This window comes from Gekko japonicus, unplaced genomic scaffold (genome assembly GCF_001447785.1).
Source record: "Gekko japonicus isolate JY-2015 unplaced genomic scaffold, Gekko_japonicus_V1.1 scaffold897, whole genome shotgun sequence".
NCBI lineage: Eukaryota > Metazoa > Chordata > Lepidosauria > Squamata > Gekkonidae > Gekko > Gekko japonicus.
Window position 1 is genome coordinate 662,013 of NW_015164211.1, and position 13,486 is coordinate 675,498.

The 13,486-nt window shown below is 42.7% G+C and overlaps 1 protein-coding gene across 1 annotated transcript in view; it reads left to right on the forward strand.

Annotated features, from left to right (window-relative positions):
* Positions 1 to 13,486, forward strand: part of AHCTF1 (AT-hook containing transcription factor 1) — a 65,432-nt gene that overhangs the window by 35,498 nt on the left and 16,448 nt on the right. Inside the window, exons 25-31 of the mRNA XM_015408464.1 lie at positions 59 to 209; positions 547 to 639; positions 2,761 to 2,953; positions 3,443 to 3,631; positions 4,865 to 5,285; positions 6,800 to 6,920; positions 10,108 to 10,214. Of these exons, the coding sequence (XP_015263950.1) occupies positions 59 to 209; positions 547 to 639; positions 2,761 to 2,953; positions 3,443 to 3,631; positions 4,865 to 5,285; positions 6,800 to 6,920; positions 10,108 to 10,214 (1,275 nt within the window). The remainder of the gene's footprint in view (positions 1 to 58; positions 210 to 546; positions 640 to 2,760; positions 2,954 to 3,442; positions 3,632 to 4,864; positions 5,286 to 6,799; positions 6,921 to 10,107; positions 10,215 to 13,486) is intronic.

A 13,486-nucleotide genomic window follows, 5' to 3' on the forward strand; every position in this document is an offset into this window, starting at 1 on the left:
CCGTGAAACTCTTTAAAATGCTTTAGTGTTTTAATTCCAGTTTCCCTTTTTCTTTTAGTTATAAGACCAAAGCCATTATCAACAATTGCAAAGCATATTGCTAAAGGGAATGTAGTTACAAAAGCAACTTTCATCAGTAAGGTACTTTCCAAAATAGGAGAGGTGTGGATGGGAACTGAACAGAAAAGTAAATCAATTCAAAATGATACGTAAGTATTCCCCCCCCCCCAAAAAAAAATATTCCATTAAATGTTAGCTTTATTAATTCTGATAGCTTGGCATCACTGCACACACTCTTTTGTATGGTGCTTTACAGTTTGCATCTATGTGGGGGAAGGTGGGGAAATAAAATCAAGCAGTATTGCAAAACGTGACAGCCTTAATTTGGGGTTTTTTAAGATTTGTGGGAAGTAACACAGGTTAATTTATTTACCTGGCTGCTGTTTTGTTAGTTGTAAACTTTGTTCATTTACAAAGGTGACTGCATAGTAGATACATCAGTGTAGTGACTTTTATTAACTCTGTGCTATCTGTTTCAAAACCTAGTTCTGAGGAACAGCCGTCCAGACTGGATGACACTGAGTTGCCTGATCCATTTGTAGGAACACCTGTCACTAAAACGTTAAGGAAGTGCTCCAGGTAAAATTATTTAACAGTAACAATCATCAGTATACTTGAAATTTATCGGCAGATTTTTATCTATCCACTAAATTGGATAGTGGATTGCTTCTAATAGTAGAAGCAGTAATTGCTTCTAACAGTATTGCCTGATGTGAGTTGAAAGGTACCATAACATAACCTATCCATTCTTGTATGTAGGCCTCTTAACTTTGGGGCATAGTAGTAATATGCTTTGTACAGCTTTTTATTACTAAACTGAACTGATGTACCCCCCACAAAGCATTACACTCTGGCAAGAAGAACTTTCTGGTGATCCCTGGCCCAAAAAACATCTGGCTGTCCTCAACCAGAGCCAGGGCTTTTCCAGCCCTGGCTCCCACCTGGTAGAACTCTGCCAAATGAAACCCGTGCCCTGTGGGACATAATGCAGTTCCGCAGGGCTTATAAGACAGAGATGTTCCACTATGCCTATGGTTGAGGACAGCTCCACCCCGCCTTGCTCCTTCTGTGATGGACAGCAAGCAATCGCAGGCTTTTAAGTAATGCTGCTTGAGAAATGGTGAGCTAGTAAAAAAAATGATGGACAGTTCACGGAGCTCCTTCTGATTGGGTGAAGTCTGCTTACTGTGGAATGGAACACCGAGCTGTTTAAAAAAATCAAGTGGGAAGGAATTGGTGTAGATCAGTTGGAGTTGGAGCTAGAGAGGGGAGTTAACAGAAAACTCCTAGTGAAGAGACTAGACTAGAGCAGAGCAAGTGTGTTGTTGCTGCTGCAAATAACAGACTTAGTATGGAGACAGTGAGTCTGGCAAAGAAGTGTCAGAACCTCACCTATTCAAGGAGTAGAGAGAAATCTCCTTGTGTAAAAAGCAGAAACGCTACTTGAGTGGAGAATTAGTCATTCTCAGTATGGAAGCTTATTAACCAGTTTACAGAGACTGTTCTTCTGGAAGATAGGGATTTGACAAAAGGTTTGAGGAGGCACAGAGATCCCTCAAGCAAATCAAAAGAGGTTATTGCTTTTAAGATGAAGAGAATAAAAATCTGGCCAGAAGAAGAGGGTGTAGATTTGTGGGGGGGAACCAGTCTAAAAAAAATAGGGTTAAAGCATAATAAAATCTCAAGTCTGTGTGACTATCCAGTAACTAGTTCAAAAGAAGGTATAAGGGACTCTATTAAACTCTGTATCACAGTAGAAACAGTGAAACATCTCCAACAGCAAAAATAAACCAGGGAAAATAACTTACTAAACATCTCTAGTGTTGTATAAAAGCAGTTTTGGATATATATTTGAACCTCTCTTTACCAAACCTACCCAAAGTTCACTTGTAAATAAAATTTTCCAATCCCTGTCTGTTTGTTCCAATAAATTTGATTTCTGTTTCAACTTTCAGTGTGCCTAGGTGCCTATTTCTGAGGGAGAATATTTAGAGGTACAGACCCTCCTCAATCACAGTTCCTTATTTGGGGTGTAAGCTGACAAATTATCAAACAGTAATAAGGTGGGACAACAGCATTATAATAAAAGTTTATTTACCACATAAGAAGAGTGACATGCTACCTAAAGGCTACCCAGTTATCAGATGGGGAACAGAAAATTCATAGGGAGGTTGGAGGGAAATTCTGAGACCTTATAAGGGTGATTGTTTGATGGGAGTGCCCATCTGGTAGACCCTCCTTTCTCTCTTCCTTCCTCATGGGGTAAGGATACAAATTGTTTGATTTTAAGTGTCATCTGAAACTGCTGTGTATTGTTGATTCTAAGCATCATCTGAAACCGCTGTGCATTGTTTTTACTGCTTTTAAATGTTTTAACTTGATTTGTTTATTTGGAATTGTTGTTCACTGCCCTAATCCCTGTGCACAGGGGTGGGCAGTCTATTAGTTAAATTTATAAATAAATATAAATAAAATAACAAGTGAACTATGCTAATAAACTGATAACTACATAAAGCAACTTCAAATTGAAATGATAGTACTTCAAGTTGTCTGAGTAGGGGTGAAGATTGTGAACATACTTCTAAAACCCTCCTACGAGTACAGAGTTCATGATGAATCTTTGTGGGATGTGGGGGTGGATTTTCTTACTGAACATTAATACAAAACAACAATTCACTTAAAAATCTGACACATTTGCAGATTGCTCGAGTCGGTGGTTCGGCCTGTTGGTGTTTGCTCTCCTCCCCTTGGAAGTAATTTGCAGGTGTCGCCAAGAGCTTCTTGCATGCTTTCTAGTCCATTGCGTTCAAATCCTCGATGTTCCGTGCTGCTACATAAGAACCTCACAAGTGCACCAGAATTAAGATTACTGGAAACTCCTGCAGTTGTTAAGGTATATCGAATGGTGAAGGTTAAGTGAACCTATTGAAATGTGTTTGGTCTCTTATCTTACTATTAACAGTAAGAGTTTTATATATTATGATTATGATGATATATTTACTAGATATTCATTAAAGGATATTGATTTAGTTCAAAATTTATTGGATTGAAAGCAGTTTGGTTTTTACATCTATTCCTCAACTTGTCTGTTGTCTGGACTTTGGTGGGACTTAGTTCTAGGTGTGTGTTGTGTGTCCCCCCCACCCCCCTTTTGGTGCTTTGGTATAGGAGAACCAACATTTAAAACCAACATTCTGAAAAAATCAGCAAACAAAATACCTTTGTGCAAGTTGTAGTGGTTGTTTGCAGTAGAATATTATCTACTCCAGAAAGTATTCAAAATGATCATCTGTGGTTTTCTTCTCTGACAGTCCTGTGTAGAATTAGACAAGAGAGTTGATGTGGTATTAAGGTTTAAGACAGTTGTTTCTTTCCTCCTTAGAGAGCTAAAGCTTTGACATCTGCATCTTCCTCTGGCTTCCCTGGTTTTACTCCACAGTCTATTTTGAGATCTAGTCTACGCACTACACCATTAGCTACTCCAACTGCATCTCCAGGAAGATCTATTACTCCACCTTTACGTGCAAAAGAAACAAAAATATCATTTATGGAAGAAAACAAAACTTCTAGGGTAGGTTGCAAGGAATTGAGGCTGGAAAAGGGAACACTTGAGCATGAATTAGAAATGTCTCCAGCAATGTAGGATTTAGATTCACTAGGTGATTTGGATTGTCCCTGACCCCCATACTATCCATGTGTTTACTGAGGTGTTTGAAAAGAAGCCTGTCTGCACAGAACCCAATGTTCAAGGCCCTAATCTGTGTCATGTTATCTCTTCAAAACCAGGGTTTGTGGGTTCAGGGGGCAATACATTGGATGGTATGCATGTGGGCCACAACTGAATGTGATGTCTAGTGCGCTTAAGTTAACGTGGGAAGCACAAGCATGGTTCTGATTCCCACTCCCTTCCATGCATTGGTTTGACTCCCATGAGCCACAGGTACAAGGATTGCAGTTATTTTCCACATTCCACTCCCTCAGCAGTCCTTTCCAACCACAGGGAAGTTTAGGAAAGGGACTGCAGGGCCTGTGTGATGTAGTACCCATAAAGATTGGGAAGCTGCAGTGATAATGGGGAAGAAAGGAGTGAAATCACCCTCTTCTCCCCAGTCGGTTAAGCTGAATTGATGGAAGAGAGGAGATTTTGTCCCTCTTCCTAACTGCAGCCTCTTGACGTGTGTGGCTGTTATACCACACAGGTCCTGCAGCTGTAATAAAGCTGCTTGGGAATGGACCTAGATGGATGTGAATGTAGGAAGGATCTGTGACCATCAGCACCTTCTGCTGGTGGACTGCATGATCCAGCCCATAGCTTTGGCATGCGTAGATCCATGTCTCAACAAGGCTGTAGCGAGACAAAAAAATGAGCATATCCACTACCCAGAACCTATTTTAGAGTTTCCTCAGAGTTTATGATCTAACTGAAATTTTCTGCAGTTCTGTGAAAGGCAAACCCCCTTAAAGTGACAGTTGTTACATTTCTTTAATCTTGAAACTTGTGAGAAACGGCATGTTGCCTGCTTTATTGTGTTGATTAATTCTATGACCCATTGCTCTACTTATATTCTGACTTGTCTGAGCTCTTAACACTTTCAGTGCCCCCCATTCACATAAGTGAAAGGAGACGGGCTTCTTTTATTGAAATGAAAAGCCCTTGCAAGTGGGTGTTGCATTCTAGGCATTGGAAGGCACAAGTGGTAGCTTCCTTCATAGAAACAAATTAGGTATCTCTTGTAGGATGTCTGTTAGGGAAATATCTCTGTTCATTAGAATTTTACTACTATTTTGTGCTTGTTTTTAAAAGGTGACAATTCGTAAAACAAGACATAATGCAGTTTCATCTGAAAGCATTCTTGAGGCTCAAATGGAGGACATATGGTCTAAGACTAGAGGATTGCCCTCCTTTCCATCATGCAATGCTCAGGAAGACCATGAAGAAACTGACCTGTCTGCAGAGAGCATACCAGGAGATAACGTGGACAAATCAGAACCTTTCATAGAAACTAGCAATATTTTAATCAAGATGGACCAAACAACATTGGAATATCGTGCGAAAAAATTACCAGGTGGTGCTGGAGATACTATAGCCTATCATTGTGCTGATTCTTCATCTGAGGACATCTTAGACATACCAGAGTCAGTTGAAAGAGAAGGAAGTGAGGTAGCTGAAAGTGAATGTTTGCAAATGGAACCTCGGACACCTACAGATGTAGAACAATTGCCTGGTATGTATCATGTGATTTAGTTGTCTACAAGGGCAATAGCAGGACATTAAGAAGAGTGGATATATGAGAAGGGAGTTAAGAAAAATGGGCATTTGTAGATGTGAGAGCCATCTAGTCAACTATTGATCTCCACTGTGTAAATCATGTGCACTGAAAAACTCACAAGTAGCACACACCATTTGTCCACAGGATTACAGTTAGAAGATGTTTTCTGAAGATGGAGATCTTGTTTAAATATAAAGATTGTTAACCATTGGTAGAGAAATCCATGCCAGATAAGGTCTAATCTGCTTTTAAAAGTCATCAGAATATCTTGTAGCAGTGGACTCTGGCTGCATTAAAACCTTGTAAAAATAAATCTTGGTTTGTGATGAAAAGATGCCTTTGAAATCCTTGGGTTCATATGTGTACTCCCCTCTCACAGGGAGTAGGTCAGACTTCCTTGTTTGATTATAAACCACAGTTTGTCATGTTGGAATCAGCCAGAATGATCTACTGCAGTTTGTTTCTTCCATACAAAAGAGAGTTATATAAACCTTGGTTTAGAATGTTAAAGCAACTTTGTTTTAATATCCAAGAACCTTCTTACTCTTCTAGGTAAGAGACCAGAGGATTGTGTCATGTATCCTAAAATAGATATTCCATAAACATCATTGTCAGTAACAACTGCCCTTCTCTTGGATGCCTAGTATGAAGATCCCCTCCTCGCCCTGAGTTGTCTATGTGTTGCAGTGAGTTCAGAGTGAAGTATATCTCATTGTGCTCAGTGCAAAACATCCACAAACCCTCACTAGTTCTCTGGTGCTCAAGGAAAACTCTGGAAAGGCATGGGGTTTGTCCCAAACTTTGTACTGGGTTTTGGAGAGGGAAGGAATAGTGAGACTCAGGCTGCTTCTGTCTTCTCCTTCTTGCTAGAGGACTCCAAAGTGTCAGTGATAGCTAAGAATAATGGGTGACTCCTAAGGCAAGTTGAAACTAGTGTGTGTCATAGGAGTCAGATTTCATTTGTAATGGAAATACATTTTAGACTTCTGTAAATTGCAATAGGCGCCACGGTGGCTCAGAGGTTAAGACACTGAGCTGCAGACCAGAAGGTCTGTAGTTCAGCAGTTCGAGACCCTAGTGCGGCGTGACGGAGTGAGTTCCTGTCTCTGGCCCCAGCTCCTGCCAACCTAGCAGTTCGAAAGCAAGAAATTGCAAGTAGATAAATAGGTACCACTTTGGTGGGAAGGTAGCAGCGTTCCGTGCTCCCTTGACGTTTTGTCATGCTGACCATGTGACCACGGAGAAGTCTTCGGGCAATGCTGGCTCTTCGGCTTGGAAATGGAGATGAGCACACATACCCCGAGTTGGGTTCGACTAGCTCTCAAGGAAGGGAAACCTTTACCTTTAAATTGCAGTAACTTTAGAAGTGGGATTATTATGCTTTATACAATGCATATACTTTTAAATGATTTGGTAGAGAGGATACCATCTGTATTTGTCAGTAAGCTCTGCTGTTTTGTTGTTTGCAGGATTTACGGAAGAGGAAGAAAAGGGATCTGGTGCCCTCCTTGAAGATGGAGTATCAGTGACAGATCACTTAAATGCTGTCCAAGATGCTGTAGTCTCTTCTCTTGTGCCATCTAATAAAAGGTGAATAGTAAACTTGAAAAAGAAGAGTGTAATCATTCTTTTCTTAAAACCTTGGTTGTTGCAATTACAGTGCTTAACATTTGTGTAACCTTGTTACAGGATTGGATCTTTTCTGCTGTTGTTTTCCTGACAATTGGAAGCTGCTTTTTGAGATGATTGATCGAGTATTTAATGAATATTCTATTTTCCCACCTCCTAATCTTGTATTTTTGAATAACACTCTATCCCTACCTACATTAATTGCCAAAAAGGATACCATATTTTCTTGAATGCAGTGTAGAATGTGTGTGCTGCTTTCCAAAATTTGTTAGACATTATGAGAGCTAACTTTTCATGGATAGAGTGTGCTTAATTTTTCTTCTTATTGAGTGGGGGTGGTAGTGAGCACGTGTAATTCTGTGTATGTTTGTTCATTGTTGCTTATTCCCAAATAAATTGGACTTGCTGCCAAGTAGACATAAATAGTGTACACCGTGCTTAGGGTTGTCAGGTCTCCTCATTCCTCCAGCAGGGGAATTTGAGTGGCATTCTGGGTATAAGTGGAGACATTGTGTGACATCCCCAATGCAATGATGTCACCTGGAAGTGACATCATCACATTGGGGACACTTTGGTATTTGGGCTAAACTCTGGGTTTTTTTATCTCAAAATCATAGAGTTTACCTAGATACCAGAGTGCTGTCCCGCAACGTCCCTGACATGATGACATCATTTCTGGGTGACCTCATTGCATTGTAACATCCCTGTTTAGGGGAGGGGCCATAGTAGAGGGAAGCTGGCCCATAGTAGAGGGAAGCCCCTGAAACTGGGGGATCCCCCACCTGGACCTGGGGGCTGGCAATCCTAACTGTTGTAACCACCAATGGCCTGCCTCGTTGTTTGGGGGAAATTAACAGGGGAGGCCAGAGGGGTATCAGGGATTGCACACCAATTTATACCAGGGTCCAGTACAGTAGGAAGACTCCAGATTTGAAGAGTAAATTAAATAGTTTTATTGAAGAACTAGGAAAAAGGCCCGTTGTGGAAATAAATACAACGGCCTCTAGAAAGAGGCTCTGGGCGGATGCCCCAGCCTTGGACACTCAGTGTCAGTTTGCTGTGGCGACCTCAGCAGGGTATAATGACACTGAGTCCACCATTTTCTCCAGAGGAACTGATCTCTGGTACCTAAAGAACAGTTGTAATTTTGATTGCTCTCCAGCCCTCACCTGGAGACTGGCAACGATGGATCCCCAGAAGGGAATCGTTGGTTTGGAAGATGGAATCTATGGCTTTGGACCTGTCCGAGGTCCCACGCCTGCTGAAACCTCACCCTCTCCAGGCTCCATCCCTCACATCTCCAGGAATTTCCCACCTGGAGTTGGCAACCCTATCTTCTTCCCAGCCAATCATCAACCCACCTTTATTTCCCCCTCACTCTTCAGCTTTCCAACCCCCACACACCTGCAGCCTCTCCCGTGCTCTGAAGCCCTGACTGCTACGTCACATTGGCTGTCATATGGGGGCAACCTCAGCAGCATATAAGGATACAGAGGCCACCATTTTCTCCAGGGGAACTGATCTGCCATTTGGAAAGCAGTTGTAATTCTGAGTGATCTCCAGCCCTCACCTCGAGATTGGACACATTTTACCTCAGAACAGCAAACTGTTTAGAATGTTAGAGGAAAAAGCCAATCAAGTCGCATGTGCAAATGACCTCTGTGTTCCGAGGCAAAGGCCAATGAGGCTGCTTATGCAAATAATCTCTGTGTTCTGACTGGCTATGGGGAGGGGAGAGGAACAGCAAACTGTTTAGAATATTGGAGGCGAAACTCAAGCAATGCAACCAGTGGATAGGGACAGATTCTGAGTGACACACCAGGTGGCCAACCAATTCCGGAGTGTGTGGAATGTTCTAGAGAAGTGCCACCACCATTCGGCTTTTATTTATAAGGGAGATGTTCCTAATTACACGTACACTAAGCATTCAAAAAGAGCAAGCAATACAGAACTAAGAAAGCAGAGGTGATTGATGGTAAATAGAGGGGTCAGTTATGGGGTAATACTACCTGTCCAGATGTGCAGAGGTCCTTGAAGAGAACAGTGCTAACGACCAGTGTTATACGCTATGGAGAAGGCCAAAGAAGAGTCTCTGGGGGTGTACTCAAAGTATAGGTGCTGTCCTGAGTGCACACCTTGATGGACGTGTGTGGATGGATATAGACCTTGGAATACAATGCAGACCAATGGGAAGTCTTGAGGGGCTTGTCCCAGGTGAAGACAAAAGACTACCTGGACCAATGAGGAGCCCTGGGGGTGTGGTGTCAGGAGGGGCAAGACCCAGGTGTAACCAGTGAGGTTTCAGGGGGGCAGAGTCTGGATTTACAATAGCGTTGATGGGATTAACTGGGTGCTGGGTGACTGTACTGGGCTAGCTGAATGGGTTTGATGATGGTCCTGCCAGGGCAGGTTGAATAGATTCCCAGGTTTAGACAAAAGGTGGGAGATGGGTCCCTGATAGCGCCAGGAAGGACAGCTAAACATTTAAATGTATGATTGGTTTATTTCGGTATCCTGAGGGAAGGAGCAGGAAAGGATTTTCACACAAAAGGGCTGGGTGAAGTTCTGAAGACAGAAAGGCTATTCGCCAGGTGGCCTCTGAATAGCCTTTAGAACTTTACCTGGTGGAACCCCTTGTTATTCCATAAACATACCTCTGCTAGGTGGAGGGGGAGGTTGGAGGGCTGCCTTGTGCCACCTGAAAATGGAGACCCTTTTTCCAGAGCTTTGGCTAGGTCTGTGTTTCAAGCCAGGAATAAAAAAAGCCTTCCTTGGTCTGAGTTTGTGGGTCTCTGGCTCAGGTTAGAAGTGGGGTGCTTCGCTGTTTAGGACTATCCACAAATAAGGCAGTGCCTCTGGGCTACACTGTGCATTGTGCAAATGACATTATTGATCAATGAGAACTGTTCCTTGAATAGCAATAGCAGTTTCCTACGAGTTTGCTGTTAATTGTTCCTTTCAAATTATACCATAACAGAATGTATCCCAATCTTTCCCATTGAAACTGTTCTATCTCCTGTGATGTCACTCTAGAATAGTCATAGAGGTTGTGGCAAAAAGGTGAATTTATGGCCTTTGTAAAAGACTAGTATGCTTTTAAAACCCTTTCCATACCTCTAAGTAAAATATTCCTTTTGTCTTCAAAAAGTGGAACACTTACTCTGGAATCCAACAAGACATCATTGTTGGAAGACAACAGACTCCTTTCTGAAACAAGTACTGAAGCTTTGGACCCAACAGGAGCAGATGCGGAATGTAAGTATAATGTGAATTATCATACAAACTGAACAAGTGGAAAGATTTTTTCTTTTGCTAGACACTATCAAGAGAAAAGCCTTGAAATGCCAATGTTTGAAGTGTGTAATTCTCTTACGTGTGTCCTTGGCGAGTCTTTCCTGTAAAGCATGTATGTTTCTAAAATCTTGTCCTGCTTGATTTGGATCCAAACATGCCTTCCCCATGCAAAAAGTAATGTCTGCACATGGACAGGCTCTTACATCTTGCATTGCACAGCAGTAGAGAAATTTAAATCCAAAGTTCTTTCTGTTATGCAAACTCATGTACAAACAGAAGCATGAGAACTGCTATAGAATCTTGTTTGTAGCACTGTGTGAACTCTTGTTCAAGGCTTGTTGAACAATGCTAGCTGTTATTTTCTTTATGCTCATGATTCTATAGATCCACATAGTTCCTCACATTTTATCTGCTGACTCCTGAATCTGATGTGGGTTTTCCAGAAAAATTAGAACTGGTAAATTATCCAGAAAATTATCTGATGCACTAAGTAGATCATGAACTGATTTAGCCTGTATGTTTTGATGTATTTGGGAAACAAATTTAAAAATACCCCATGTTGATTTTGTGTGATTGGCTGTTGCCTGTAATTTAATTAAAACTGAGCATAAAGTAGTTGAACGTTACTCTGAGTAGAGCAGAACCCAAACAGTTTCTCTTTTCCTGATGGCCTCAAGGATAAAGAGAACAGAAGCTTTAAAAAGGAATACGTGCCATTATCAATTTTACTAGAGAATCCCTATCGTGCAAAAAAAAGGGGGGGGTAGATTTCAGGGAGGGGTGTGGTTTGGAGCTACATGCATGGAACCTTTCCCTGTGCAGGTAGCCTTTCGTTTGGAAGCTTTCTGCTTTATCTGGAGACCTTTTGTGCTGATGTTGAATTTTTTATTTATAGTGCTATCAAAGTGGTTGAACAAAATTTCGGGAAAGGCCCACCAGTTATGTGTAGTACATTATGCTTGTTTGAACAGGAAGTGCCAGTGCCCCTCGTGGGGAAAATCACACGTCTATGTAAATCGATAGTCAAGTTGAACTAAAGTCATAGTATACAACTTAATCTAATATACAACTTAGTCTTCTCTCCAGCATAGTATTTTTCTTTTCAAATAGAAAAGACATATTGGAGCACCTCAGATTTACTTGCTGAAGCTATAATTGGTGTAAGTCTGTAGTTTTTATACTTGGACTAGATGATATAATACATGTAACTACTTGCTTGGTTTATTCATTAAATTTCAGCTGGTACATAACTAGAATGCCTCTTCTTCATATGTAGTTTAAAGTTATTGAGAGCCATTGTCATGGCTTCGGTGCAGTTCTGGCGCGGGAGGTGAGCTTTCAAGATTTCAGAGCTTTCCAGAGCATACAAATGCTTCCTTCCATCTCAAGCCCTGCTTTTTCTGCCCAAGGGGTCATGTGATGGAGGCAGGGAGAGCGCCCCTCCCTCATTTTTTGCCACTGTGAGGAGAGGACAAGCTTTCCACTGTCTCTTATTCAACATTTTGTGAAGTGAACTCACCTTAAGCAGCCCAGTAGGATGGCGTTATTTAATAATTGTGGAGAATGTGGGTCTAAAATGGCCCCAGACGATGAGCATACATTGTGTCTGTTATGTCTTGGAGAAGACCACAATGCTATCTCTTGCACTGTGTGCTGCTGTATGACCATGAGGGTAAAGCAGCCTGACTGAAAGCACCATTGTGGGAGAAAGCCTTGGGTACCCTGGACCCCTGTGCTGAAAAACAGGCTCAACCCAGAAAAAACCCAGAGCACCCTCGGCATCAAAACTAACACTGTCCGTATCAGAGATTGCAGAAAAATCAACATTGATGCAGGCATTGGCATCAGAATCACCACTGACAAAGGCGAAGAGGAAAGCAAAGCACGCTCCCCATGGCTCCCCTCAATGCTGATCGCCATCTCCATGGCATCAACAGTCACTGTCTCCTTGGCGTCAAGGAACACCATCCACTCAAGGTTGAATACCAACATCTTCTCATGCTCAGTCGGAGTTGCCTGACCCGTGTTGACCAGATACCTCCACTACCATTGCACTCCCCATGTCAACGGTCCTTTTGCAAGCTACCAAAGCACCATGGGAAAAGCCTTCATCAGCTCCGGTGTCAACAAGACGCCTGGACCACATGTACAGAGTCCAGGAGGCAGGTGCCGAATTTTTATTTTCCCAACCAAATTCGGTGGTCGTAACATCCTCATCCAAGTCGAAACAAACGCACTTGGCACCCTCTGACAGGGAAAGTAGGAAATTAGACGTATTCGGAAGACGCTTCTACTCCACGGGTGCGTTGGGGGTCAAAACCACTAACTACCTGGCCTGCATGAGCAGATATCAATATACTCTGTGGGAAAGGTTCTCTGAACTCCTGACCCACCTCCCTGAAGACAAGCTTCAGACGGCCAGGATTATTCAGAAGGAAGGCATGGTCCTTGCGAAGCAGCAGATCAACACTTCCAAACATGCCCTAGATGCTTCCTCTAGAACAATGGCCTCAGCAATAGCTCTTAGGAGGCACTCCTGGCTCCGCAATACCAATCTTCCACAAGATACTAGGTCCTATGTCGAAGACCTTTCTTTTGATGGCCTTGGTCTCTTCAATAGCACGACCGATACCATGCTCCAGGATATGGATAAGAGCATAAAGGCCTCTCGCGCTCTAGGAGTGTTATCCTCCACGAGGCAACAATATCGCCCTCGCATCTGGTCTAGGCCCTGGTAAAGACGCACCCCAAATCGTCAGTCTCCTGACAGACAATGGAGACCACGTATGGCTTCAGGTGGTCAAAGACCCGCCTTTCAAAAGCCTAAGTTTGGAACTGGACAACAGCCCTCCCGCACCAAACAAGCAAAGTCCTCCAAGCAGGGCTTTTGACTTCCCTCCTACGGAGTCAGCAAGTCGTCGTCACCACACACCCTTCCCTGCCTCTCCTAGACGAGGTGTCCGTCCTTCTGCAAAAGGGAGCCATCGAACGGGTACCTCCATGGGATGGGATTTTATTCCCGATACTTCACAGTCCCAAAGCAGGATGGAGGCGTTCGACCCATATTAGATCTAAGGGAGCTGAACTGTTATGTCACCTACCACCGCTTCCGCATGGTGTCCTTGCAGCAGATTATGCCACTTCGGGAAAATGTCTGGATGGCCACCCTCGACCTCCAAGACGCATACTTCCACCTCACCATCCACCCCTCCCACCGCCAATACCTACGCTTT